Here is a 25,776-nt window from a genome sequence, read left to right on the forward strand (position 1 = left end):
GCACAAGGCCCTGGATTCAGTTCCTTAGTCCCATATAAAACCAGGCATGGCGCTGCCTGTCTATAATCTTATCGCCTATGAGATACTGACAGGAAGATGAGAAATTCAGGGCTATCCTTGGCTACATAGTGAGTTTGAGAATGGCCTGGGATATATTAGATGCTGGCTCAAAAACAAACCAACAAAAACAAAACCCCAGAGCTACAACAGGAAGCCCTGCACATTGGCAAGGCCATGAGGGAAGCCCATTCATGCCATACCCACCCCGGCAGTGTGACCGGGAGTATTTTCAAAGCTTTTATTGTCAACAACCGTTTTAACACTGGGCCGGCTGGTCTTTGAATGTACAGATTTGTCATGAATTCGCAGTGCTTTGGTTCTCAGTTCACAACGCACACCTTCAGTGGTGCGGGATTAGGCTCATCCGTGCTGTTCATACCCCAGCGGCAGTGGTTTCTGTCTGTTTCCTGAGCTGTGGCCTCTCAGTCAGATCCCGGGGCTGGAGAGATGGCTCCACAGTTAAGAGCACCAGCGCGTGGAGGCCAGGGGCTGGTGTTGGGGTGTTTTCCTCACTCGCTCTTCACTTTAGGTGTCTGTTTATTATGTCCTGGCTTGTGATAGTTCTTAAATTACACTTATTGTGTGTGGTTTTGTGCGAGGATGCTTAATGCCACGCTGTGGGCGGAGGACATAGAACAATCATTAGGAGTTAGTTCTTCCCTTTTGGGACCCAGAGGTCAAATTCCTGCTGTCAGGTTTGGCAGCAGTCACCTTTATCCACTGATCCAGCTTGCTGGCCCTCTTCACTTTATTGAAGCAACTGAACCCCAAGCTCACCGATTCAGCTATTCTGCCTAGCCGGCTGGCCCTGGGGATTCTGTCTGCCACCCACTCCACCCACTCCCCACCCCCCGCCCCTGGAGTTACAGGAGGGTTGCCATCCCCACTCAGAGGGCTTTTTATGTGCGTGCTAGAGAAATGAACTCCGTTCCTTACACTTGTGCAGCCTTATCTATGGCGCCATCCCCCTGCCCCATGCAAAAACTTTAATAGTGGGAAATGGGAACCACATTGAGTGCTCCGCCTAAGGGGGACGAGTGTATCCATGTGTTGGCTGCAGCACGCTCTGACAGTACCTCCAAAGTTCTTTAATAACGGGCCATCTCTTGACAACTGATAGGTGAAGAAAGCTGCCTCTGGGCCTCTAGGTCTTGGGTTTCAGGCACAGGTACGGAAACAAGATAGTAAAGAGGAGCGTGAAGCCATTCACAGAGACACTGGGTGGTGGAGTTAAGGGAGTGCTCCTTAATTACGGTTCGCATTGCTTTGAGTTAATTGTAAATTTCACATGCAATTGCAGGGAAGTCCTGTATTCCTTCCTCTCCCTTTCCTGCAGGGAATTTTTGTTTTTCCCTTTGTGCTTCTTCCTTGCCACGTGATTGACAAGTGGGGAAAATTGACAGGTTGAGGGCTATCATTTTAAACCCCCATGCATGCGGCGCGTGCTCAGGCAAGAACACAAGCACACCCTTGCTTCTGGGGAAGCTGGCCTTTTGTTTCTCTTTAGCCCCCTTCCTCTTGACCCGCTGTGCACATTAGAATCTTATACTAACCCTGAGTTGCTGAGACCTATGTCTGGTGTAGGTGTTCATGGTCAATGGCATGCTCCTTCTGATCGAATCAGGCTTCCTCAAACCATTTAGACAAGAGAAAAGAGACACCTGCCTTTTATGTTAAAGTCAGATTGAAACATCCAAATCCCAGAGTGGAAAATAAGATCTGAAATAATCATGAAAGCAAGGCTCAGTAGCTCCTGGCCACCTTTTATGAAATGTTCGGAATATGCTCCTGCTCCAAGCTACCTGTCTCCCCTGGCGACAGCAGGATGGATAATGGCAGCAGGTTGGACAAGCAGATGACTATGGAGTACTTCAGGAATCCCACTTGATGGCTCATCTGCTTTCTTGCCCTCTTCCAGTATGGCGGATGTCAGAGCACACAGCACTGTAGGAAATGGGGTGGCTCGGGTCTCCCGCCTTTATTTTTGTCTTATGTATTTTGTATGTTTATTTTGCTTGGCAAAGGGGAGAATCTCATGTAGCCCAGGCTGGTCTTGAACTCACTAGGTAGCAGGGGATGAACTTCAACTCCTGACCTCCCTGCCTTCACCTGCCAAGTGCTGGAATTACAACCAAGCACCACCATGCCTAGCTTCATCTACTTTTTTATTTGTTTGTTTGTTTGTTTTTCAAAACAGGGTTTTTCTGTGTTACAGTCTTAACTGTCCTGGAACTAGCTCTTGTAAACCAGGCTGGCCTCGATCTCACAGAGATCCACCTGCTTCTACCTCCTGAGTGCTAGGATTAAAGGCATGCGCCACCACTGTCCGGTGCTTCTTTACTTTTAACAGAATCTTTGGTTCTTTATGTATGTCTTAGGACTTGTAGCTTGAAGAGAAGCACCCCAACCTCATCAGAGAATCGGGCCCATGGGTTGGGTTCTCAGTTCCACCGTTAGTTTCTGTATGAGCCTGGCAGACTTCTCTTGCGTTGCGGTCATTCTTCCTTTGCTAGCTGTCTGGGGTATCTGGCAGATGGCCTCTCAGAATCCTGTCTCTTAGAGGCTACAGGTTAGCCGGTTAGCCTGGAGCTTGGGAAGTCACCGGCTTTCCCAGTCTCTTTGCGCCTTGTGAAGATGCACAATGCACCTCAGGAAGTTGAGCCTCCTTCAAAGCCAGTCTTCAGGGACTGGAGTTACTCCTTTGCCGCCTTAGTGAACCCCGATGGCAGGGCCTCTTTTATAAAAGAAATGAGCTCATGTCCACGCGGGCAACAGAAACGGACAGGCAGGGGACTTCCTCTTCCTTTCCCCTGAAGATTATCTCGGAGATGTCAAAAGTAATTTCTGTAGGCGGACTGTTCTTTTACAAGAGATGTGTTTACAAAGCATGAAATTAACATTTTTGCACAGAGTCGAGGAATTCCTGATAACACGGTGGCTGGGGTGAGAGGGTTAGCTTCGGTGGTTATTAGCAAGGTCGGTGTTAGGTGCAGTGATGCGGTTAGCAGACCCTGCCATCAAAGCCCTTAGCCAGACATGAACCTCGGGACTTCCGAAATGCAGGCTGGAGAGGCTCACCACTCAGCAGTGCTTTTCCGGACTGAATGCTGTAAAGGAGCTACAGATATCGCTTGAGGGGAGACGATAGCATAGGTGTGTGTCTCGACAGTTGCACATTTCAGGTGCGGTTTGGGATTCTCCTTGGGTTCATGAAGCGAGCAAGAGAATGTTAGAGTCTATTAATAAAAATCTATTCAGAGAAGCATACTCTATATAATTTTATGTATAAGGTATACAATTTTAGACTTGGGGCTGTTATTTTTTAAGATTTTATTTTTTAAAAATTGTATATGTCAGCTGGGTGGTGATGGCACTCACCTTTAATCTAGCACTTGGGAGACAGAGACAGGCAGATCTCTTGAGTTTAAGGCCATCCTGGTCTACAAAGTGAGTTCTAGGACAGCCAGGGCTACACAGAGAAACCCTGTCTTGAGACACAGAATGAACCAAAACAGACAAAAACAAAAAAATCTGTGTGTGCGTGTGTGTGTGTGCCTGTCTTTGGGGCATCTTTGGAGCTAGAGTTACAGGTAGCTATGAGCCACCTGACTTGGGAACTGAACCGGTGTCCCCTGGAAGAGCAGCAAGCATTCAAAACTGCTGAACCATCTCCCCATCCCTGGATTGCATCCCTGTTGGCGATATTAGGCAAGATGATAGATAAGCACTGATCTCTGTCAGATCTCCTTGGATCTTCTCGGATTTCTCACGTGACATCCAGAGTGCTCTCTAGCCTCAGTCTCAGGAGCACCCACCCGAGCACAAAGAGAGGCGAAGAGGAGATGGGATTCTCGAGAACTTACTAAGAATCGGTTTAGAAAAAGCTGTAAAGAATATGAGATGTACGTTTCTGAGGCCCAGATCCGGGTCTATGGAAGAAAAGACTCTCCGTAAAGGTCATGCCTCTTTTAAGTTTGGATGCTAAAGCAAGGCGAACCAGTAGAAGTTTGAGATGTCCTCTGCTGCTAACTGGGATCAAGTTTACAAGGTAAAGAGCTAGGACAGTGGGGTGGTCCAGACTGACACCCTGAATTCAGTCCCATGAACCTACATGGTGGACAGAGAGAAATGATGCCTGGAAGCTGTCCTCTAACCTCAGCATACAATGCCATGACACACGCAAGTGTGCACATACGCACGCACACACAGGGAGAGAGAGAGAGAGAGAGAGAGAGAGAGAATAAGGAATTTTAAAACAATCTTTAAAAGAGTTATTTATGTTTGTTTGTATGTATTTATGTATACAGTGTTCTGGCTGCATGTATGCCTAGTGCTAGAAGAGGGCATCAGATCCCATTACAGATGTTTATGAGACACTAGGTGGTTACTGGAATTTAATTTAGGATCTCTGGAAGAGCAGCCAGTGTTCTTCATTGCTGAACCATCTCTAACAAAAACATAATTTTTAGCCTTACGATCATGCAAACCTGGGTTCAAGTCATTACTATATCTGTAGTATTGAGAAAATTATTTAAGGCTCTTTTTTTGTTTGTTTGGTTGGTTGGTTTGGTTTTTGTTTTTGAGACACAGTTTCACTATGTACCACTTACTGGCCTGGCATTTGCTATATAGAGCAAGATGACCTTGAACTCATAGAGATTCTCCTGCCTCTGCCTCCCCAGTGCTGGGATTAGACAAGTGCCCCCATCTCTGGCATCACTGGTAAAATGTATTCAGCTGTGGTCTGTGACCTTGAAAATACTTCCATCCTCCCCTTGGGGTTGTCCTGAGTGTAAAATGGCCCGAGCATTGAGAGGGAGTCCCGAGGACCCGTGTATATTAAGTGCTCCCTCATCCATTTAGTCTATCCAGCTGGCATTTCTTGAACACTCGCACAATGCCTGGTATGTTGCTGAGTGTCGTCAGTCGAGTGTTAGTGCGAACCAGAGCAGATGCTGCCCCGTCCTTCTGAAGTGTGTGATCCAGGCAGAGATGTATTCCTCAAGCAGTCACAGCAAGTAAGCCTGCTCTAGGTTGTAGAGCTCCGATGTCAGGATCAAGCTGTGCCAGGAGCAGCCTCGCCTGAGAAGTTGGAGGAAGATTTCCCAGAGGATCTGGTGTCTGAGATGCAGTGTGGAGTTGGAACAGGGGCAGGTGTGACGGGAGTCTGTGATAGAGGAACCATATACAAAGGTCTCACAGTAGGAGAGCGAGGTGTTATTTGAGAGACATAAGAAGCCCCGTAGAGCTCTAAGACCAAGGGGACGACATGGGGAGAGGCCAAGCCTTGCAGAATTGTCTAAACCCAGTAAAGCATTTGGCTTCATTTTAAGAGCGATGGGAAGCCATTGAAGGAATTTTAAAGGAGCTTTTAAAATTATTAAGTTCAATAAATGCTAGTCCTATTGTTCTGTTCTGGGAACACTGGTCCGTCCTGGCATCTCTCTCTGCCTGGATTTTATAAGTACGCCGCTTTAAAAGTGCATGCAGTAGGGCTGGGGAGAGGACTCTTTCTGCATCTGAGCCTCAGGAAGAAGCTGGGTGGAGCATCACTAGGAGTCTCCTGGGGTTGTTTGTTGGGGACCGTCTCCTTCTGAACCACAGCATGTCAGTGTAAGAGGCAGATATGATATCAAAGGCCATGGAATCAAAAGTAACTGAGTGAGGGCCGTGAGCCTTGGGTTGGCCTGGTTTCTATTCCTATCCCAGCTATCCCTTCCAACTCCGTCCCCTCTCTCTGAATCAGGGAATGTTAATAAATAGTTCTGCCCTTAGGCTTGGCTCCGCCCAGATCCTGGTGCATAGAGAGCCCAGAAATGCTAGTCCTGTGGGGGAGAAAGCTAACCTGCTTCATCTCCTTCTGAATTTGAGGAGGTAGAAAGGGGGCGGCGGGTAGGGAGACCAAGGAGAACAACTGAGGCACAGGAGGCATGGGTGCGGCCCAGGGCAAGGAGAATGATGACTGTGCCAGCCCTGCAGAGAGGAGCAGCCAGGCACAGGAAGCGGCTGGCTCTCAGGGTCAGGAGTCTGAAGATGTCCCTAGAAGGGCAGGACGTTGCATCTAGCTTCTCCTTTGGTGCAGACCGCTTGCTGAGCGCTTTACAGCATCTTGCTTTGGGCCTGAACTAGGCCAGTGCAGCTGCTGAGAATTCAGAGAGCCTAATTCTGGTCACTTCCCCACCATCAGACAGTCTACAGGGAGACAGGGTCTCCCGGACAGGACGGGAGGCCCTCCTGTTCCTGTTCTGTGGACGAGGCTAGCAGGAAGCTTAGCGCATGGGCTGTGGTGCTGCCGCTGGTGGCTTGGGGTGACAGTGGGTGGTCTGTGGAAATGCTGACAGCTTCAGCAGTTAGAAGGGGGAAAGAGAGAGGCCAGGAGCATAGAGTCCAGCGGGAAGACACGGAGCCTGGCTGAGTGCTCTCTGATGCGGAGCTCTGGGACTGTTTGCTCACTATCGATTCTGGAAGTGTCCACAAGAGAGGAGTCATTCGTAGGGCATGACACTGGGGCCTAGGAACGGAGAAATTTATTTTCTACTGTGTGCTTTTTGGACTCTTTCTTATTTGACTCTTTCACAGTTGGTCTTTATTATTTCTATAATTGCAAATCAAATTACAGGGTTTGGCTTTCAAAAAAAAATGCAATGAAGGGTTTGGATCAGACCATTGGTTTTCAGGCTTTCTTTTAAATCGTCAAAACAGCTTTCTGCATAATCTTACACGAAAGCCTAATTAGTGTGTTCCAGAGAGGAAGCCAGAGCCCCGCATGCTGGGAGGCCCCACCTCCTGGCCACAGCCTCTCCCCGTATCTATTGCACACTTAGAAAACAACCAGTTTCAGTGATTTCTTTCAGACCTGTTTGCCTCTTTGTCTCTGTACCGGGCCTGTACTCATTTCGGAAGCTGGAGTGCTCCAGCTCTGAGGATAGGCTGCAGACCCCCACTGTAGCCACAGACCTCCTTCCCTTGCAGGAATTGGTAGCTGGCACCAGCTAAGTGTCACTCACAATCTTCGGCTGTAGGGAAGCAGTCACTTCTGGATGCTTCTCTAAGGCTGGTGCATTGGCATCGTGGTTTGTATGTAAAATGCCCCTGGCAGTCTCATGGGTTGGAACATTGTTCCCCAGACAGTGGTCCTATGTTGGGAGATGGTGGAACCTTGGGAGGTGGAAGCCTAGTTGGAGGAAGGAGGTTGCTAGGGAGTTCGACACCTGGAGCCTGCATGAGAGAGAACCGACTCCCACAAACTGTTCTCTGACCTCCCTGAAGCCTGGGTGTTTTTACCACATCAGCAGGAAGGAAACTTATACAAGATAAATGAAATGAAACAAACCCAGCGACTGACCCTAAACATGTCTTTTCATCCCTTGGGACCAGCACCGGACCATCTATAAAGGGAGCAAGCCGGGCATTCAGCCTCAGCTCTCTCTGGTCTTTGGGCAGTTTGTAGAGTTTGTAAATGTTCTCCAGGGCCCTCTTATAACTAGGAAATATAACAGGAACCCGTGACCACATGGAGCTGAGTAAGAAGGATGGGCGTGGCCCAGGGATGTTTCTGCAACACCTCCCAAAGGGTGATCTGCTGACACCCAGCTCGTGAGACAGACGTAGGGACTGGGAAAGGGCCTTTTGATGTCCTGACACCATGAGTGCGGGTGGTGGACTGCTATTGGGCAGATGTGGAGCAGGCTCATGTGTTGAACTTTGTATGGTACACGCCCCACACTTGCTCCAGTTACTATTGGCACTCAGCACATTGCCCTAAAACGTGATGGCCTGGAACTGGAGAAATGGCTCAGCAGTTGCAAGCCCCTGCTGCCCTCCACCCCACCCAGAGGGTGTCTCCTATGTGATTCCAATCCCACGTTGATCACAAAGGTTAGCCATCCAGATGTCTCGTGTTCCACTTGCCTCTCACAGGTTTCCAGTGTCTTGGGTCAGGCAGAGAAAGTAAGTGTGTGTGTGTGTGTGTGTGTGTGTGTGTGTGTGTGTGTGTGAAAGAGTGTGAGTGTCTGGAGCTTCGTTTGGTTCAAGCCTCATTCTGCCCCCATTGTTTTGGCCAAAGCAGCCAAAGAAGCCAATCCAGCTTCCAGAAATGGAGAAGTGACAGTTTTAGTAGAAGGAGCCATATGCCATCTCATTTGCAAGGACATTGAGAGGTAGATATACAAAGAGATGGAAGATTAGGGCCACTTCCAGCCAGGCTACAATAATGTGCTCGCTCTAACTAAATTCTCTAGAATTAAAGAGCTTCCAAGCCTCAGACTAATTCAAGGGTCTGGTGAAATGGGCACTTGAAAAACTGTTTGTAAATATGACGTTGTCCTTTTTTCTTGTTTTTGCTTTTTTTGCAGGGGGGGGGTGGCAGAGTTTTGAGACAGGGTTTCTCTGTGTAGCCATCTGTCCTGGAACTCCCTCTGTTCCAGCCAGACCAGGCTGGCTTCAAGCTCACAGAGATCCACCTGCCTCTGCTTCCTGAGTGCTGGGATTAAAGACTTGCGCCACTACCACCTGGCCTGTGACATTGTCTGTTAATGGGTCATACACACCAGGCTTGTGGGACAACCTCATTTCTTTTTCTTAGGTAGTACCCCATCTACTTCCATTCTACTTGTCCTTCAGTGCCTGCCTAGGCCTGGACCCCTCTGCCAACTCCACCCAGAACCATTCTTAGAGAAGAATTTATGGTTCTGCTACAACAACCCAGCAGAAGTTTCCAGACGAGAATGATTTTCAGATCTGACTTGTATCATAGACAGAAAACATTGCTTTTAAAAATAAATAATTAAAACTGTTTGCTAACAAAAAGTAGTTGCACAATGAATATGTATTGGATGGACGGATGGATGGATGGATGGATGGATCGATGGATCCGATGGCTCAGTGGGTGGAAGGATGGTTAAGGATACAGCTATAGGTACTTATAAAATTGTTACCATAAACTTATTTTTTTCCTCCTGCCAAGCTACTGAGATTTACTGTGGACGTTTTGTGTCTACGAGCTTTTCCTTGGTGGTGGTCTTTGTTGTGTTTCGCTTTCCTAAGCTGAAGTCTCAACACATAGCCCTAGCTGGCCTCACGTTACAGGCGCACGCCATCACCCTTGGCATCCGAATGCTTTGAGGAAACAAAGCAGAATAAAAATCCTGGTTGTGCATTGTGTGGGGAGGAGCCATGCTGTGTTCTTTCTCACGAAGCCTATAATTATTAGCAGAAAAAAAATGAGGTCCCTAAGTTTCTTCCCTGGCTATATTAATCACTACTCAGAGGCTGAGGTGGGGGGGAGTGTGGGAGTGGGGGAGACTTCTATTCAGATAAATTTTTGAAATGCTGTATTAAATAAACAGGCAACTTTCTTTCTGTGGGACTTCAGAGAGCCTTCATTTAGTGTGTGCATGTGTGTGTGGATGTGTGAAGGCAAGTGTGCACATGGGATGGAGGCGTGCATGAGTGTGGAGGCCAGAGCCAGCCTTGGGTGGTATTCCTCAGGCACTGTGCATATTGCTCTTTTGAGGCGGCCTCCCAAAGGAGTAGTGAGCCAGTGAGCACCAAGGACTCGCCAGTTGTGCCTCTCCCCAGTGTTGGAGTTACAAGCTTGGGACACAGTGGAGGTTTTATGTGGCTTCTATGGCTTGAACTCGAGTCTTCCTGTTTGCAAGGCAGCCACTTTACCCACTCAGCTATTTCCCGGTCCTCAGAGAGCTCTTACTATGCTGACGTACACCGTAGTGTGTGGATATGTCAGTGTCGAAAACTAGGGTGCAGAAGAGGGGGTGACTTAGCATTTAAATCCATCCGTTTGCAAATATGTAACTCTTGGCTTTAAATACATTTCCCAGTGCTGTCTGTTACCGCCACGCCCCCACCTCCCTGCAGCGGCCCCTCCTCCCTCTCTTCACTCCACAGTAATACTCTAGTCTCTCTTTTACTGAATTTATCTCCTCGGTAGTTAGAAAAGTAGCATCATGGAGTATACATCCCTCTGTGCCTGGCTTATCTCACTACGTGTTACTGTCTTCAGGGTCTATGGTGAAGTAGCTTTCAAACGTCTATCCCTTCCAAAGCTCAGTAGCGTGCCACTGTGTGTCTGGGCCGTGGCTTATTTATCCTGGTGGACACTACTTGAGTTGTGTTTTCCAACCCTTATGACCAATGCTGCGGTGAACACCCGGGTCCCAGGCCTTTGTCTCTTCCATCCGTAACTTTAGGTGAGGCATCACGGGGTCACGTGATGGCCGTTTAACCTTTTGAGAAACCTCTGACCTTTCCGCAGTAGCAGTCCTCCCACTGGCATTCTCAACCACCCTCCCGTGGGCTCCAGTTTCTCCACCCACGTCCTGCCAGCACTCGCCTTCTGTTTACCCACTTACACTAGCCTGCTAAGTAGTAAAGGACACTTCGTGATAGGTTGAGCCCTAGTTCCCTAAGGTTCAGTGCCTGGAGTTCTGAACGGTCTTTGTGCACTCTGAATATGAGTCCTTCAGCAGCTGCACTTTGCAGATATATTCTAGCCCATATCTTGTACCTTGAAGAACAAAAGATACGGTTGAAATGAATTCCAGTTCGGCAAAATTTACACCGTGCCTTATTTTTTTTTTTTTTTTAAGAAACTTTTGTATCAAGCATGGTGGTGCATGCCTTTAATCCCAGCACTCAGGAGGCAGAGGCTGGCAGGTCTCTGTGAACCCAAGGCCAGTCTAGTCTACTGAGCAAGTTCCAGGTCAGCACTACATTGTAGGGAGGAGACAACAACAACTACGAACAAAAACAACCAACCAAACAGCAATAACAAAAATCTAGTCAAGACTAGACTTGAATGAATCAAGCAAGATAGGAGTTTTTCTCTTGTAGAAAGGCATGGAAAGGTATGTGTATGTGTGTGCATGTGTGTGTGTGTGTATGCATGCAAGAGCTAAAATATCTGGTACTTCTACATGAAAATGAAAGCAACCCCAGAGGAAAGACAGACAGACCCTCTGCCACCAGCCTCAAGGGGTAAGATACAGACGGGAAGCTGACTAGCAATGAAGGAGGCGGGTGTGAGAGTTCAAAGCCTGTGGCATCTTTTAGAAATCACCTTAGGCTGAGGTGAACCCTCTTCCTTTAGAGTTGTGCAGCCCATTAAACTGACCTGAAACCATTTAATCAGAGGATAAAGTTAATCCTCAGAGCCCTGTATGGCATTAAATCCTTGTGACTATGTTAGGAACGTCTAATCCCTACGTGACCTTCCCTCCATCCAGAAAAAAATAAAACAAAGGCATATCTTCCCATTCCTTCATCAGTGAGAATTAGACCTGCTTTTTGGGAGCTCCCAGTTTGGGGAGACAGGCACATCATCAGATGGGTGCTCAGAGGAACATGAGGTGTGGAGCCCCGAGGATACTCTGGAATGCCAGGGCAGCTTGCATGAGGCTTTCTTCCTGGACCAGCGGGATGCTAAAGGTATCCAGGAAATGGCCTCTCAGCTCCCACTTGGTACTAGATTCTGAGAATCTCTGGCGGATGGTGCTGCTGAGATTCATTTATATTCTTGCACCATTTGGTTCTAGTTAAAATAAAAAACAAAACAAACACATTTTCTCCAAACAGCAAGTCAGATGGAGTCTGGGGTAGTCAAACTCACTTGATTCTTACTTGGGAGAATGAGAGCGGTCCTCAGTTTGGAAAAGGAAACATTTCCCCAAGCTGAGAACAAAGCCATCTCCATGCCCGTGTCTCTCATAGGAGGAAGAGGAGGAGGAAACGGATCAAAGTGTGTGGGCTTCAGAGCTTTATTCCTTCACTCTGCTCAGACTCACTCCTTGCTCAGAGACGGTCGTCTGTCGTTCCCACCTGCCAAGCACTGGTCCAGACTTCCTCCTACTGTGTGGCTCATGTCTGCCTTTTGAACCTTATTTATCCCTGCCAGATTGGACTTTCGCCCTTAAGTAAATCTGTCTGTCACCTTCAAGCCTCCGTTTCTTGGTTCATGCATTCCCTCCGGTTGGATTCCACCTGCACTGCTCTCAGGCAGATCCCTTCCTATCTTTGCACACACACACACTCTCTCTCTCTCTCTGTCTGTCTCTTCTGTAGGAATCCTTACCCAGTCGTCTGGGGGAAGGGGGTGTTAATTTTGACTCTTCTAAATATCTATAAATTTTATCTGTGCCCTTTAAGGCAATACACTTACAGTTGTGTGTGTTATTTCTTATATCATCATGTTTTGTTGAGCCTGTGAACTGTCTTATTTAGCTATATGTATAAATACTTTTTCATTGCTATGACAACATACATCATCAGAAGCAACTTACGGAAGGAAGATGCTGTTTTGTTTTTTGGTGTGTGGGGGCGTTTGCATGTAGGCAGTGTATGACGTACATGTCTCGTTCCTGTGGCAATAAAAACCAGGTCCTTTGAAAGGGCAGCTAGTGCTCTCAACCATTGAATCATCTCCCCAGCCCCCAGGGAGGATTTGTATTCATTAATGGTTTAAGGGAGGTTGTGGTCCATCATGTCTGGGATGGCACAGCAGCAGGAGCCGAGTGAGTGTGAGAGCACTGGGGCCACAGTCAGGAAGCAGAGAGAGAGAGATGGATGTGGATGCGCGTTCATTGTCCCTTTATCCAGTTGGGGACCCTAAACCATGGGGATGGTGCTATCCACACTCAGGGTGTACTTTCCTTCCTCAGGTAAACCTCTCTGTCAGTGCCTCTCAGACACCCCCAGAGGTGTGTCTCCTGGGTCTTCTATTGCTGTGAAGAGACACCATGACCACAGCAACTCTTCTAAAAAAGAAAGCTTGCTAATAGTCTCAGAGGGTTAGTCCATGATCACCATGTGGGAAGCAGACCAACATGGCGCTAGAACACCTCCTGGAAGCTTTACATCCTGGTCTGCAGGCAGAGACACTGAGTTTGATGTGGGGTTTTGAAACCTCAAAGCCCACCCCAGTGAGACATCTCTTCCCACAAGGCTACACCTATTCCAAGAAGGTCATACCTCCCAGAGAGTTCCACGAAATGGGGACTGTGCATTCAGACATATGAGCCAATGGGGGCCATTCTCATTCAGACTCCACACCCGGTATAAAGCAACTCTGTGAATTTGGCTAAATAAAAGTTCTATCTGGTCCACTCTGACCTTGAAGGGAATACTGTATGTGTGTGTGCGTGTGTGCATCTGTGTGTGTCTATGTCTGTGTGTCATGCATGCACATACGAGGGCTGTCTTAGTTAAGGTTTCTATTGCTGTGAAAAGACGGCATGACCAGTAACTCTTATAAAGGGTGGCTTACGTTTTCAAAGGTTTAATCCATTATCATCATTGTGCGACATGGTAGCGTGCAGGCAGACAGGACGCTCAAGAAAGAGCTGAGAATCCTACATTTTGACCAACAGGCAATAGGAAGTGATCAGAGATACTAGGCACGGCTTGAGCATACATGAGACCTCAAAGCCCACCTCCCCAGTGACACACTTCCTCCAACAAAGCCACACCTCCTAATAGTACCACTCCCTGTGAGCTTATGGGGACCAATTTACATTCAAACTACCACAAGAGCTATTAGAATCTATTAAACTTAATGTTTGACATCAAAGAGTGTGTATGCTCCTAAAGCAAAATCTGAAGGGTTGGGAGTCTAGAGAATCACCCCAGCATCTGCAGTAAAGTCTCCCCTAATGCATCCTGAAACATGGATGAACCCCACGACCCTCCTGTGGTCTTGAGGACCCTAGTCAGCTGGGCCAGGCCTTCGCTGGCAGGCGCTGGCAATTCTGCAGTCTTGGGATTGGACTGTGTGCTTTGACCAATCTCTCTTCTGCGGCAGAATGCTGTTGGCTTTGTTTCTCTGTTCTCTCTTCAAAGGGTGCCAGACACACTAAATGGTGATTAAACAAAGATTAAAATTCCATTTGGATGAGCGAGTGAGTGGCAGTTGGGACCGTGATCGATTCCTTTGGAATGTTGACTAAGGGCACATGGGTTCCAGACACGGTCGCTCCAGGCACGCCCACATGCGTTTGCAGTTTGCTGTGTAAAGGGATTTCTAGACACTGTGCCAGCCTCTCCAGCTGGCCTACATACTCACTGTGCTCCTTCCCTTTGTCCTCATCTCCTGTGGCGAGGGGACATTATGGAAGCCCGGGGTGTTTGTGTGTGTGTGTGTGGGGGGGGGGGTTATCAGAAGATGATTGCAAACCAGAAAAAAAGAAAGAAAAAGATCTCAACTTTTAGAAACACACCTCTGGATGTGCAGTGTGACGGAAACATCCAAGCACCCTTGAGTTGAAAGTCTTGGCGTGTTCTTTTACATAATCGCATGATCAGCGTCACTTAAGAGTTGTGTGTTTGGAGCTAGGAGATGGCACGGTGGATGAAGCGCTAGCTATGTGAGCGTGACAACCTGATTTCCAGTCCCCGGCGCTCTTGTAAAAGCAGGAGTCCATCATCCCGTCACTTCCTTTCTGTTGTTGGTTTTGTTTTTCAAGACAAGGTTTCTCTGTGGGGCTGTCCTGGAACTCACTCTGTAGGCCAGGCTGATCTGGAACTCACAGGAATCCGCCTGCCTCTGCCTCCCGAGCGCTGGGATTAAAGGTGTGTGCCACCACCACCCAGCCTAACACTCACTTCTGAGGCTCTGTCCTGGGTATAGCCATTAGCCAGCCCCCTGCAGTTCTAGAGCACTGGGAAGGGGTTTGAGTTGATGTGAACCCAAGAATTTAAAGACTTAATCCAAAAAAAAGAGCAAAATACCACCAGTGCCTTTAATCCCAACACTCAGGAGACAGAGGCCAGTGGATCTCTGTGAGTTCCAGAGAGCAGCCTGGTCTATAGAGTAAGACAGGACAGCCAAGGCTACACAGGGAAATCCTGTGTTGGGAAAAAAATGTAAAATAATTACATTTTACATTGATTACATGTTGGAATGCTAATATTTTAGATAATATGCATGTATTGGGTCTGGAGAGATGGTCTAGCAGTTAAGAGTGTTCACCGGTCTTGCAGAGGACCTACATTCAGTTCCTAACACCTGTGTCTAGAGGCTCACAACTGTTGGTAGCTCCAGCTCCAGAGGCCCTGATGCCCTCTTCTGGCCTCCCGTAGACATATCCACACACAGGCAGCCACACAGATACATAATTAAAAATTAAATACATCTTTAAAAACTAAATCCGTTACTAAATCTAAGCTCGTGTATTTGTTTCCTTCGAGTACCGAGGACTGAACTAAGGGCTTCCTGAATGCTAAGCAGGCTCTCCACCACTGACTACATCCCTTAGCCTCTACGTGTTTTGTTTTGTTGGGTGACAGTATCTCACAGTATATGCCAAGCTAGCCTAGGACTCGGGGGGTTTTCCTGCCTCTACCTCCCAGGTGCTAGGACTATGGAAGTGTACCACCAGTGGCACCCGGCCTCATTTTCTTCCGCGTGCAAAACAGCTTGCTCCTGACGGCCATGTCTGCCTCACGTATCCTTTTTGCTGGGCAGCAACACCCTTGGCACTTTCTCCCATGGCTGTTTCTTTCCAAGTCTCCTTCCTTTCCTGGGTGGCGCGTTTCCTGTGGGGTGGCACTGCGCTTCTGCGCCCCTAGCCGGCACATGGCAGGCACTCAGAAAGATGCTGTGAGGGCCGGACGGGTGGTAGGTGCTCCCTTAGCCCCTGGACCTTTGCCACTGCCGATATTCCCCGTTTCTTCCTTTTCATGGTTTCTTCTTTTTCTTTTTCAAAGGACTTACCCAGTCGACCCAAAAAGACGCTTTTCTTGGGAGATGAGCAAAAGCTGAAGGACTGGCACGACAAGGAGGCCGTCAGGAGGGACGCGCAGCGTGTAGGTATGGAGGGCTGAGTGTGGGCACCGCGTGACTGCGCGGCCACGGGTGCGCGTGCGTGTTGTGTGCGTGCTAGGACCATCTGGACCTCTTGTTCACCTCCTGCCAGCCACTGTCCTTCCTAACACCTGTTCTGACCTCCCCCATCAGCACCAGACCCACTGTCTGTCTTCAGGTTTGCCCTGCCACCTTCCAGTGAGCAAGTGACCGTGTCTCTAGCAGGTCCCATACTGAAGTAAGCGGCAGTGATTCGAGTTGGCACAGGTTGAACACGGAGCAAGTTCCACTCTCGGCAACCTGATGGGCCTTTATGGCCCCACTGAATAAGAGGGGGCCTGTACCTCAGAGATATGATGTCATCTGCCAGCCATCACACGGGGAGAATAAGGTCAACCTGGGACTTGAACCCAGGTCTGGAAGGCAGAGCCAGGACCTCACCAGCTTCTGAACTGTCTGCACGGGCTTCGGCTCCAGTTTCCTTTCGCTACCTTCCTTGTGAGGCTGGAAGATAAGCGAAGGACCAGCATGAGGAGGTACAGAGACTGTGTGGGGAGACTCTTCTCCTCAGTGGAGTCCAGGCAGAGGTCAGGAGAGCAGCTCCAATGCCAGCTGCCAGCATAAGGGGCCACCAATGAAACTGGCCTCCCCATCTGTGGGTGCCCACATGCCGTTTGCCTGGGCAAACTCAGAAGGCTTTTCTGAGGGTGCGGAACTAGGCTATGAGGTCGCTCTGCTTGAGTGGAAAGTTGATACAGCAGCCCAAGGGATTGAACTCATGTGTGGTGATCTGGGTTAAACGTGTCCCTTCTAAATTATTTATGACCAAACCAACTCACTACAAAGCTCGGAAGAGAACAGGCGTAAGAACTGAGCTGATGCCTGGGGCATCCCCAGTCCTGTTGCCCAGCACGATGTTCCGTGTGCCAGGAATGTTATATGAACGGGATGGATGTTGCTTAAATTAAGAAAGGAAACATCTGCAAAGAGCCAGCTGGCCAGACAATGGTGCCTGAATCATTAAAATATTGGGCTGGCTAGCAAGGGAAGAAAGAACAGCAAGGAAATTAAGAGAAAATAAATAAATGATTGTTTACTTTTTCATTTGTTGAAATAAAATTATATGTAAGTAGTAAAGAGTAAATATTTTTAAAAATTAATTTATAATTGCCTAATTATAAAAAAGAAAAGAGAAAGCGGTTGATGAGACTGAGGACTGAGTGTCCTCTTCAGCCGTCACAGTGGACCATGTCTGATGAAAAGGCACAAGCTGCAGCTTTGTCAGGATGCTGTGCTGGGGTCCTGCTCGCTGGCCCTTGCTCCCTCTCCTCTGCTGAGCCTTTGGGTCTGATCATTAACACCCTGTCACCCCCGTGTGGGTCTCCTGATGCCTCGCGCCCAGCGTGAGCTCAGGCCTCTTTCTGCCTGCTGAGCCTCCACAGTATCAGTGTCCTCAGTACCCAGAGAGCCATTGGCCTCCAGCAGCAGCTGCTGGGACTGAAGCTTGGATGCTCGGCAGCGGAGACCCGAGAGTTGCTTCTGTCAGTTCTTGGTCACCAGAGGCCCACGGGAACCTCAGAGAGCACGCTCTCAGAGCACCGAAGGCCTGAACACGCTCTCGGAGCACCAGAGGCCCTGCTAAGGCATGTTGCACCCAGATTGTCCCCTGAATCTGACTGCAATAGAACTTTCCAAGTAGACCTGGCTTAGTAGATAAGGCAGCTCTTAATTTACCTCCCAACTTTGAAGAGAAATCAAGGTGTGTTTTATCATTGTGGCATCCTTTTTTTTTTGTTTTTGTTTTTGTTTTTTTTTTTTGTTTTTCGAGACAGGGTTTCTCTGTGGCTTTGGAGCCTGTCCTGGCACTAGCTCTGTAGACCAGGCTGGCCTCGAACTCACAGAGATCCGCCTGCCTCTGCCTCCTGAGTGCTGGGATTAAAGGTGTGCGCCACCATCGCCTGGCCATTGTGGCATCTTAAAAATAATTTATTTAGTATTTATTTGCAGCTATACTAAGGACCCAACCCCAACCCAGCAGCTCGTAGGCACTAGGCAAGCACTCAACCACTAAGCTGCATCCTAGCCCTTGTTTATGGCAATTTTGATTTGCACAGAACATTTGCCTCGCTTAGATAGGAATCAGATTGCCTCAAGTTTATCTGGTGCTTTACATAAAGGGTTGACTTGTGTGGCCTCTAATTTGACTCCCCAGACACACTGCTAGTATCAGAAGAGACGATTGTAGCTGATCGAGCCAGGTTTATCAGCTCAGAGAAGGGAAGGCGGACCTGCCTCTTGTCCAGGGGGACTCAGTGGGCAGGGGGTTCTGGCTCTGAAGGGAGTACAGGGAGCTTGGTCTTCGGCCCTCACACCCGGTTCTGTAACCTTGTATGAGTTTCAGTATACCTGCAGAATGAGAGGTCTCCAGTCCACTGTGCAGGGTTGCTGTAGGGACACTAGGAAAAAGATGGATGGCGTGCAGAATAGCACCCTGGCGGCGTGAATGCTGGTACCCCTTCCCTTCTTCTCACTTCCCTCTGCACAGTTTGGGGGGATGCTTAGGTGACATTGATCTTGATTGTTGAGAGCCGGGTGTTGTAGGAGCTGCAGGTTGCATTCTGCCACTCAGCTCCCGCCACCGGCTAGCTTTACCCGAAATAACAACACACAAACTGTATTCTTTTAAACACTGCTTGGCCCACTATATCTAGCCTCTTCTCGGCTAACTCTCGCACCTGGACTAGCCCATTTCTAATAATGTGTGTAGCACCCCAAGGTGCGCTTACCGGGAAGATTCTAGCCTACGTCCATCCTGGGTCAGAGCTGCGTCACATCTGCCCGGGAGAAGGGAGCATGACCTCTGAGCTCACTTCCTCTTCCTCCCAGCATTCTGTTCTGTTTACTCCTCCCACCTATGTTTTAACCTATGAGGCCAAGCAGTTTCTTTATTACTTAACCAATGAAATCAACAGATTGATATATGACACTCCCACATCAGCCAGGGAGTTAAGAGCATTTGCTGCTCTTCCCGAGGTACAAGTTTGGTTCCCATGTCTAGTAGCTTACAACTGCCAGTAACTCCAGTTCCAGGGGATCTGATGCCCTCTTCTGGCCTCCACAGGCACCTACACGCGCGCGCACACACACACACACACACAGAGTAAGATTTCTTTTTAGATTTATTTATTACATTTTATATGTATGAGTGTTTTGTCTGTGTATGTATATGTATACTCCATGTGTGCCTGGTACCCAAGGGGTTCAGAAGAGGGCATCAGATTTATGTATGTATATTCCGTGTGTGCCTGGTGCCCAAGGGGTTCAGTAGAGGGCATCAGATCACCTAGAACTGGGGTTGTGGATGTCTGTAAAGCACTCTATGGGTGCTGCCCCTGAACCCAAATCTTCTGTGCTCCTAACTGCTGATCCATCTCTCCAGCCCCACATAATTTAAAAAAAAAAAATAGAAGAAAACCTTTTCTTTTAGATCTTGGTTGTCTAATTTTTTTCCTTGAGAAATGCCTGGAAGATTCGTAGAGCTCACTCTGGGTCTGTCTGCGGGGGGCATCTCCAGAAACAAACAGATCTTTGGGGCTCTGACCTGGTGGCTATAGGTCATAGGGAGGAAGACATGAGAGCATAGGTTTAGGGGAGATGCACCAAGATAAACTGTTCTTCAAGGGAAGAGATGTACTACTGTCAAAGATAGCCCAGTGGGGTTCCAAAGAGAGAGCCTTCAATCTCACCAAGCGTGGCATCTATCCTTAAAAGTTTCCTTGCATAGCCTGGGAGCAGGTTTAGTTGATATATGATCTCCTGGTAGCCCACAGTGCATGCCTGTAGCCAGCTTGTCTCTGGCATCCAGGTGGCAGAGGGAGGGAGAGGATTTGGCTTCTCGTGAGAGCAGCCTGCCCACTTTCCAAAGAAACCCTGGGAAAAGAGAGGGACTCCCAGAAGGTGTGGCTGGCTCTTGACTTCCAGAACAGCCCCAGAAGGGTTTGGGACCCAGTGATGAATGGTTGAATCCTCTGATGAAGCTGATGTGGGGACAGTTTGGAAGGAGACAGAAGTAGGAGGCGGGGTCTCTGTGAAGGAAGTAGAACAGCGAGAGTGTCCTCCTGGCTGAGTCTCACCCTGGTCTCTTCCTGTACTCTCCCTCTCTCTGCTTCCTGCGTCCCCGAACCTCTCCCATGCACTCCTGCTGCCGCTACGTTCTGCTTCATACCAGGTCCAAAAGCTCAAAGCCATGTGAACCCTCTGGAAAAAAATCCTTCCTCCGTTAAGTTGCTTTTCTCAGGTCCTTGGTCACAGTAAAGCAGAAGTCACTAATATGCCCCATGGCCAGGTATAAGATTTTTTTTGAAAAATGTCAATGCCTTTATTTTATTTTATGTGTATTTGAGTGTTTTGCTGGCAAGTAAGTCTGTGTTCCACATGTGTGCAGTGCCCAGGGAGGCCATAAGAGGACATCTGATCCCTGGAACTGGAGTTACAGGTGGCTGTGAGCCACCGCGTGAGTGCTGTGACTCAAATCTGAGTCCTCTGCAAGAGAAGCCAGTGCTCTTAACCACTGAGCCGTCTCTCCAGCCTCAGGCATAAGGCTTTATGGGCCGTCCAGTCCCTCTCCCCAGTCTGAGCCCCTGTAGATGTCAGATAAACCAGCAACACTGAATTTGCTTTCTGCCTCTAGGAAATGGAGAACAGGGGCGGCCTTACCCCATGACCGATGCCGAGAGAGTGGACCAGGCATACCGAGAAAATGGATTTAACATCTACGTCAGTGATAAAATCTCCCTGAATCGCTCTCTCCCCGATATCCGGCACCCAAAGTGAGTGTCCCACCTCTCATCTCCTGCTGCCTACAGATTTTGGGTTGTGAACTTAGTTACATGAAGTGTTGCTGGCCTCCCTCTGCAGAGGCTCCGATTATCCTTCTGCAGCTTGAAGCTGACGTGGCCAGGGATGGCATTGTCTGTCAGTCTGTTCCCTCTCTCCAGGGGTAGAAGCCAGCAATTCTCAGTCTCTCGAAAGGCGGCATCAGTTTGCCTGGAAATTTGTTATGCGTGCGTGCGAGTGCCTGTGTGCGTGCATGTGCATTCGTGCGTATGTGTGTGCATGAGTGCGTGTGCGTGTGTGTTTGCACTTGCGCATGCAAGCATGTAAGAGAGGAAAAAAAGGGGAGGGAAGGAGGAAGGGAAGACACGTGTGCCCCAACAAGCATGTGGAGGTCAGGGGACAGCCTCTTGTGCAGGTCCTTGCCTTCTGCTGTTTGCAGCAGAACCTGTTTGTTGTTCCCTGTGTGTATGGCAGGCTAGCTGCTGCCAGCTCCTAGGGAATCCTCCTCTCCCCCTCCCACCTCACTGTCGGAGTGTGGGGGTTACAGATGGTTCACTACTATGTCTGGCTTTATGTGGGCTCTAGCCCTTCAAACCCAGGTCTCCAGGCTTGCTCAGCAAACACTGTGCCCCCCCCCCCCCGAGCGATCTCTCCAGCCCAGTCATGCACTCAGATTTACTCCATCAAAGCACTGGGGGCTGTCAACTGTCAGTGCCCCCAGAAGCCCTGTAGGTGCCTCGGATGCAGCCCCAGGGTACAACAGGAAATCACACAGCTAGGAAGCCTCCCTTAGAAGACAGGCTGTCCCCCAGGACTAGGCCCTTTGCACCAAGGTCTCTTACCCAGAGGGGACAGAAGGGGGACCTGGAGTGCTTACCTGTGGGATTTACTGTCGGTTTCATGGTGTTCAGTAATGCCCTAGAATCTTCTATTAACATATAACAGCGTTTTCTGAGCCACGCTGTGGTGTTGCTGAGTTCAAACCGGTGAGCTGACACTGAGAGTTACCAGACCAAACCCTGTGCCCGACATCTGGAGCACTAATTGTCATGACTGTAGAAAACTTATAACACGTGCCCCCACCTTGCACCATCACAGGCTCCTAGGAAGCAACACAATGGCTCGTCTCTCACTGTTCTCCTGGTGTGGGCCTTCAACTATCTGTCCTCCTGCCTCAGCCTCCCAAATAGCTGGGATGACAAGCCTTTGCATCAGGCCCAGCTCATTTACCTCATAAATTCTGCACCGACAATGAGGAGACTAGATTACAGTGGGGACGTTTTTATATGATTATAGAATAAGGAAATCCTCAACTGAACAGTCCAAAGTTGGAAATAGTGTGTGCCTGATGGGCTTCCTTTCCTTTTTTTTTTAATTTTATGTGTATGTATGTGAGGGTACATATGCCTGTGGAGGTCAGAGGACAACTTATAGGAGTCAGTTTTCCCCTTCCAACGTGTGGGTTCCTGGGACTGAACTCAGACTTGGCAACAATCACCTTTACCTGCTGAACAGGTTTTCGTTCTTATTTTGTGCGTATGGTTTTTTTTTTTCTTCCACGTTAGAAACGTTGCCCTGAAGTGTGCTCACAGTTTGGGAGGGAGTCCTTGCTCAGGAGGCCTCTGGCACCTCAGTTAGCAGCCTGTCCGCCCTACCAGCCTCCTGGTTGCTAATGTTGTATTGAGTACTTCCGACACCTGCTTTTCACAGCGTTCCTACGTGTGGAAGCTGAGTTTCCAGCAGAGTCAGCAGATACCTTGAAGCCCTCCTCTGTCCCCAGAAAGGAGGCTCTCCCGCGGTTTGACAGTGGGAGCACCTGAGTAAATTAGAGCGCTTGAGAAAGCCTTCGCTTTCTTTTAGCTTAAGCAACTTCTCAGGCAGGAGCCGGGATTCCGCTTTACCTTTTATCCCTTCAGATGAAGTTTTGGCAGCAGCACAGCAAGAGCAGGATGCAAGGGGCTGTTTGTTTGTCTCGGGGCACCTTTGCTCACGCCAGAAGCTGCTCTGGAGACATCTACCCCCGGGAGAGCAGGGGCTAGGCAGTTTGGTCCCAACTGGCTGCGTTGGCATGTGGAAGGTGACCAGCTGGCCTGCCCTCTGCACCCTCTGCCCGGTGAGTGTAAGCACCAGGCCGGCTGGTGGGCTGGCCCGCTTTCCCTGCTCCTTGGGGAACCCAGCCCAGCTGCTTGGCAACCGAACACAGAGGCTCTTCAGGACCCACGGCCGGCCGGGTGACACAAGGGAGCCTCGGCTGCAGAAGGGTCGGGTCTGTAGGCTCCCCTGGGATGCATCAGTTGCGTTTTCGGTTTCACAGTACAAAGCTAACCACGCTGGGGATGACAGCAGCCTGCAGCCACGACCTGCTCGCTGGCTCCATGGTGAACATGGAACGTCAGGAAGAAGTGAGTGGACGTGAATGGAATCGTCGTCTACCACCTTCCCACCCCACACCCCTCTTGGCTTTTTCCTTTTGTGTTAACACGATAAGATTTATGATATGTGCTGCATTCCCTCGAAAGAATTTATGGATTATTGTAATAGGCCAGAGTCTCTGGGGTCTCTTTACAACTCCAGCAGGTTACAGAGTCCGAAGGAGAAGGAAGGTTGAGCTTGTTGCCTCCGACAGACGTATAATACAACACAACACACGCTAATACAATGAAATGGTCTGGGGAGATGGCTCAGTTGATAAAGGGCTTGCAGCACACAAGCGTGAGGACCTGAGTTCAAGTCCCCAACACCCACATAAAAGTCGGGTATGGTGGCCACATGTGTGCCTCTCCTGATTGGGGGGGAGGGTGGGCGTGGGCAGAGACTAGTGGATCCCTAGAGCACAGAGAGGGCTAGGCAGTCTGGAAGGTCTGCCAGTGGGCTCTCTCGCCCAGAATACGTCATAGAGGGGAAAGAATCACTCTGGAGAACTAGAGAAACCCCACTGACGACCAATATCTGCCTCTTCCCACCGTTCAGACTGGGAAAACTCATAATTCACACTTCACGGGGAGGTGGGTGTAGTGTCTGTCAGCCCTTCTTTACCTTAGGCGGAACTCATTAGCCCTCTGGACCAGTCTTGAAAATGACCATAAATTACAAACTGGAAAGATAAAAGTGTTTTCAGGTAACTTAATGTAATGCAAAGCTCAAGGGTGCAGACGTACAGACAGACACTCTACTGTGAACACTGAGAACCAGTCAGAATGTAGTAGGAGTGCAAAGTGGCAGGGAGGGTGGCCTGTGAGGAGGAGAACAGTTGTCAGTCAGGACAACCTGCCTCTGCTGAAGATGTGGCAATAGCAGGACAACACAGCTGTGTTCTGTTTATAAAGCTGAGTAGAGACAGAGGAGATATAGGACGACTCACACTCTAGAAATACAGGGGGGATATAGAAAGACTCAAACTCTAGAAATATAGGGGAGATATAGAAAGACTCAAACTCTAGAAATACAGGGGGGATATAGAAAGACTCAAACTCTAGAAATATAGGGGAGATATAGGACGACTCACACTCTAGAAATACAGGGGGGATATAGAAAGACTCAAACTCTAGAAATATAGGGGAGATATAGAAAGACTCAAACTCTAGAAATACAGATTCTTTATTATTATATGAGGAGGGTTTTTTTTTGGTTACTTTGTTTGTTCTGGTTTTTTTTTTTTTTTTTGCACGTATGTGTATACATCTGGTGTGTACATGACTGGTACCCGCAGAATATAGAAGAGGACGTCAAATCCCCTGGAACCACAGTTAGAGATGGTTGTGAGCTGCCAGATGAGTTCTGGGAACTGAAGTTGAGTCCTCTGTAAGAGCAGCAAGTGCTCTTAACCACTGAACCATCCCTCCAGCTCCCACACTCCAGAAATAAAACCACCTGTGGCTGCGAGGAAAGGTGCATAGGTTAATGATGGATTAGCTATTGCGGGGGGGGGGGGTATTAGCAAACTTGAAGGCACAGCAAAGCGCACAGCCCAAAATAACACATAAAGTTTTGAAAAATAAAATGGCTATGAAGTCTGGGATAATTGTAAGCCGTCTACTATGCATATAGTTAGGACCTGTGGCAAAGAGAAAGGAAGCAATGACTTGACCCTCCCCAAATTGGGTGGTAACTGTAAAGCTACATCCAAGAAACCCAGTGAGGAGACTGGGAAGATGGCTCAGTGGGTAGAGCACTTGCCACAGAAGCATGAGGACTGGAGTTCGGATCCCGAGAGCTAAGGCAAGACGTGATAAAACGTGTCTGTAATCTCAGTGTTCACACGGCAAGACAGAGACAAAGAGATGAGCGCAAGAGAGTCCCTGGAAGCTTGTGTGCCCGTTAGCTTGGCATGGACAGCAGCAATGAGACCCTATCTCAAATAAGGTGGAAGGCAAGGGCGGACTTCCAGAGTTGCTCCCTGTCCTCCTCCTGTGCAGTGTGGCGGGCAGATGCTCACATCCGTGCACACAAATGCACACACACATGCATCTCATGAAGTATAAGTAATTGTCGACAGCCGCAGATGGGAGCAGGGAACCAAGCTAGGAGTCTGGCGGGAAATGAGAGTGACTTGTGTTAGCTGGGAGCAGCAGAGGAGCCAGAGCTGGTTCTCAGGAGACCATGAAGATGGAGACAGCAGGGTCTACCTAGGAGCTGCATGGAAGCGAGCAGGAGAACTGAGTCGAGCACAGTGTCAAGGCTGGTGCCTCAGAGGCGCCAAAAAGGTGGAATCATTTGCACAGGAAGGGGATGACTTGGGGAAGAGCAGGATTGCAGGGAGGCGTCCGAGCGAGGCACTGTTAAATATGTAGATGAGTGATATGTACAAGGTAGGTGAGTGCGTGGTGGCTTTGTGAAAAGTGGAAATGGGGTTTTTGAGTTGCTGTGTTCAGATTGTGGTTTAGGTAACCTTCTGTGAAGAGCAAAAGACGGAGATCCAGCAAGATTATAAATCTAAACTGACCCGAGACTGGCTGGTGTCAGATTACATGGATTGTTTGTTGGTTAGTTTTAACTGTCCACAGCCTAGAATTGTCTGAGAAACAGCCTCAGTTGAGGAATTATCTAGATCAAGTCAGCCTGTGAAC

General features: G+C 48.8%; 1 protein-coding gene across 2 annotated transcripts in view; it reads left to right on the forward strand.

Moving 5' to 3' along the window:
- The window catches only part of Galnt10 (polypeptide N-acetylgalactosaminyltransferase 10), a 138,410-nt gene that overhangs the window by 52,813 nt on the left and 59,821 nt on the right, over positions 1–25,776 (forward strand). The window contains exons 2-3 of one of the 2 annotated variants that reach the window (XM_050157645.1): positions 15,778–15,880; positions 20,565–20,703. In XM_050157645.1, coding sequence (XP_050013602.1) covers positions 15,778–15,880; positions 20,565–20,703 — 242 coding nt within the window. Of the gene's footprint in view, positions 1–15,777; positions 15,881–20,564; positions 20,704–25,776 lie in introns of those variants that run through there. The other variant, XM_050157646.1, reaches the window with a different exon arrangement.

This window comes from Alexandromys fortis, unplaced genomic scaffold, assembly GCF_014885135.2.
Source record: "Alexandromys fortis isolate MF-2015 unplaced genomic scaffold, M_Fortis_MF-2015_v1.1 scaffold_103, whole genome shotgun sequence".
NCBI classification, from domain to species: Eukaryota; Metazoa; Chordata; class Mammalia; order Rodentia; family Cricetidae; genus Alexandromys; species Alexandromys fortis.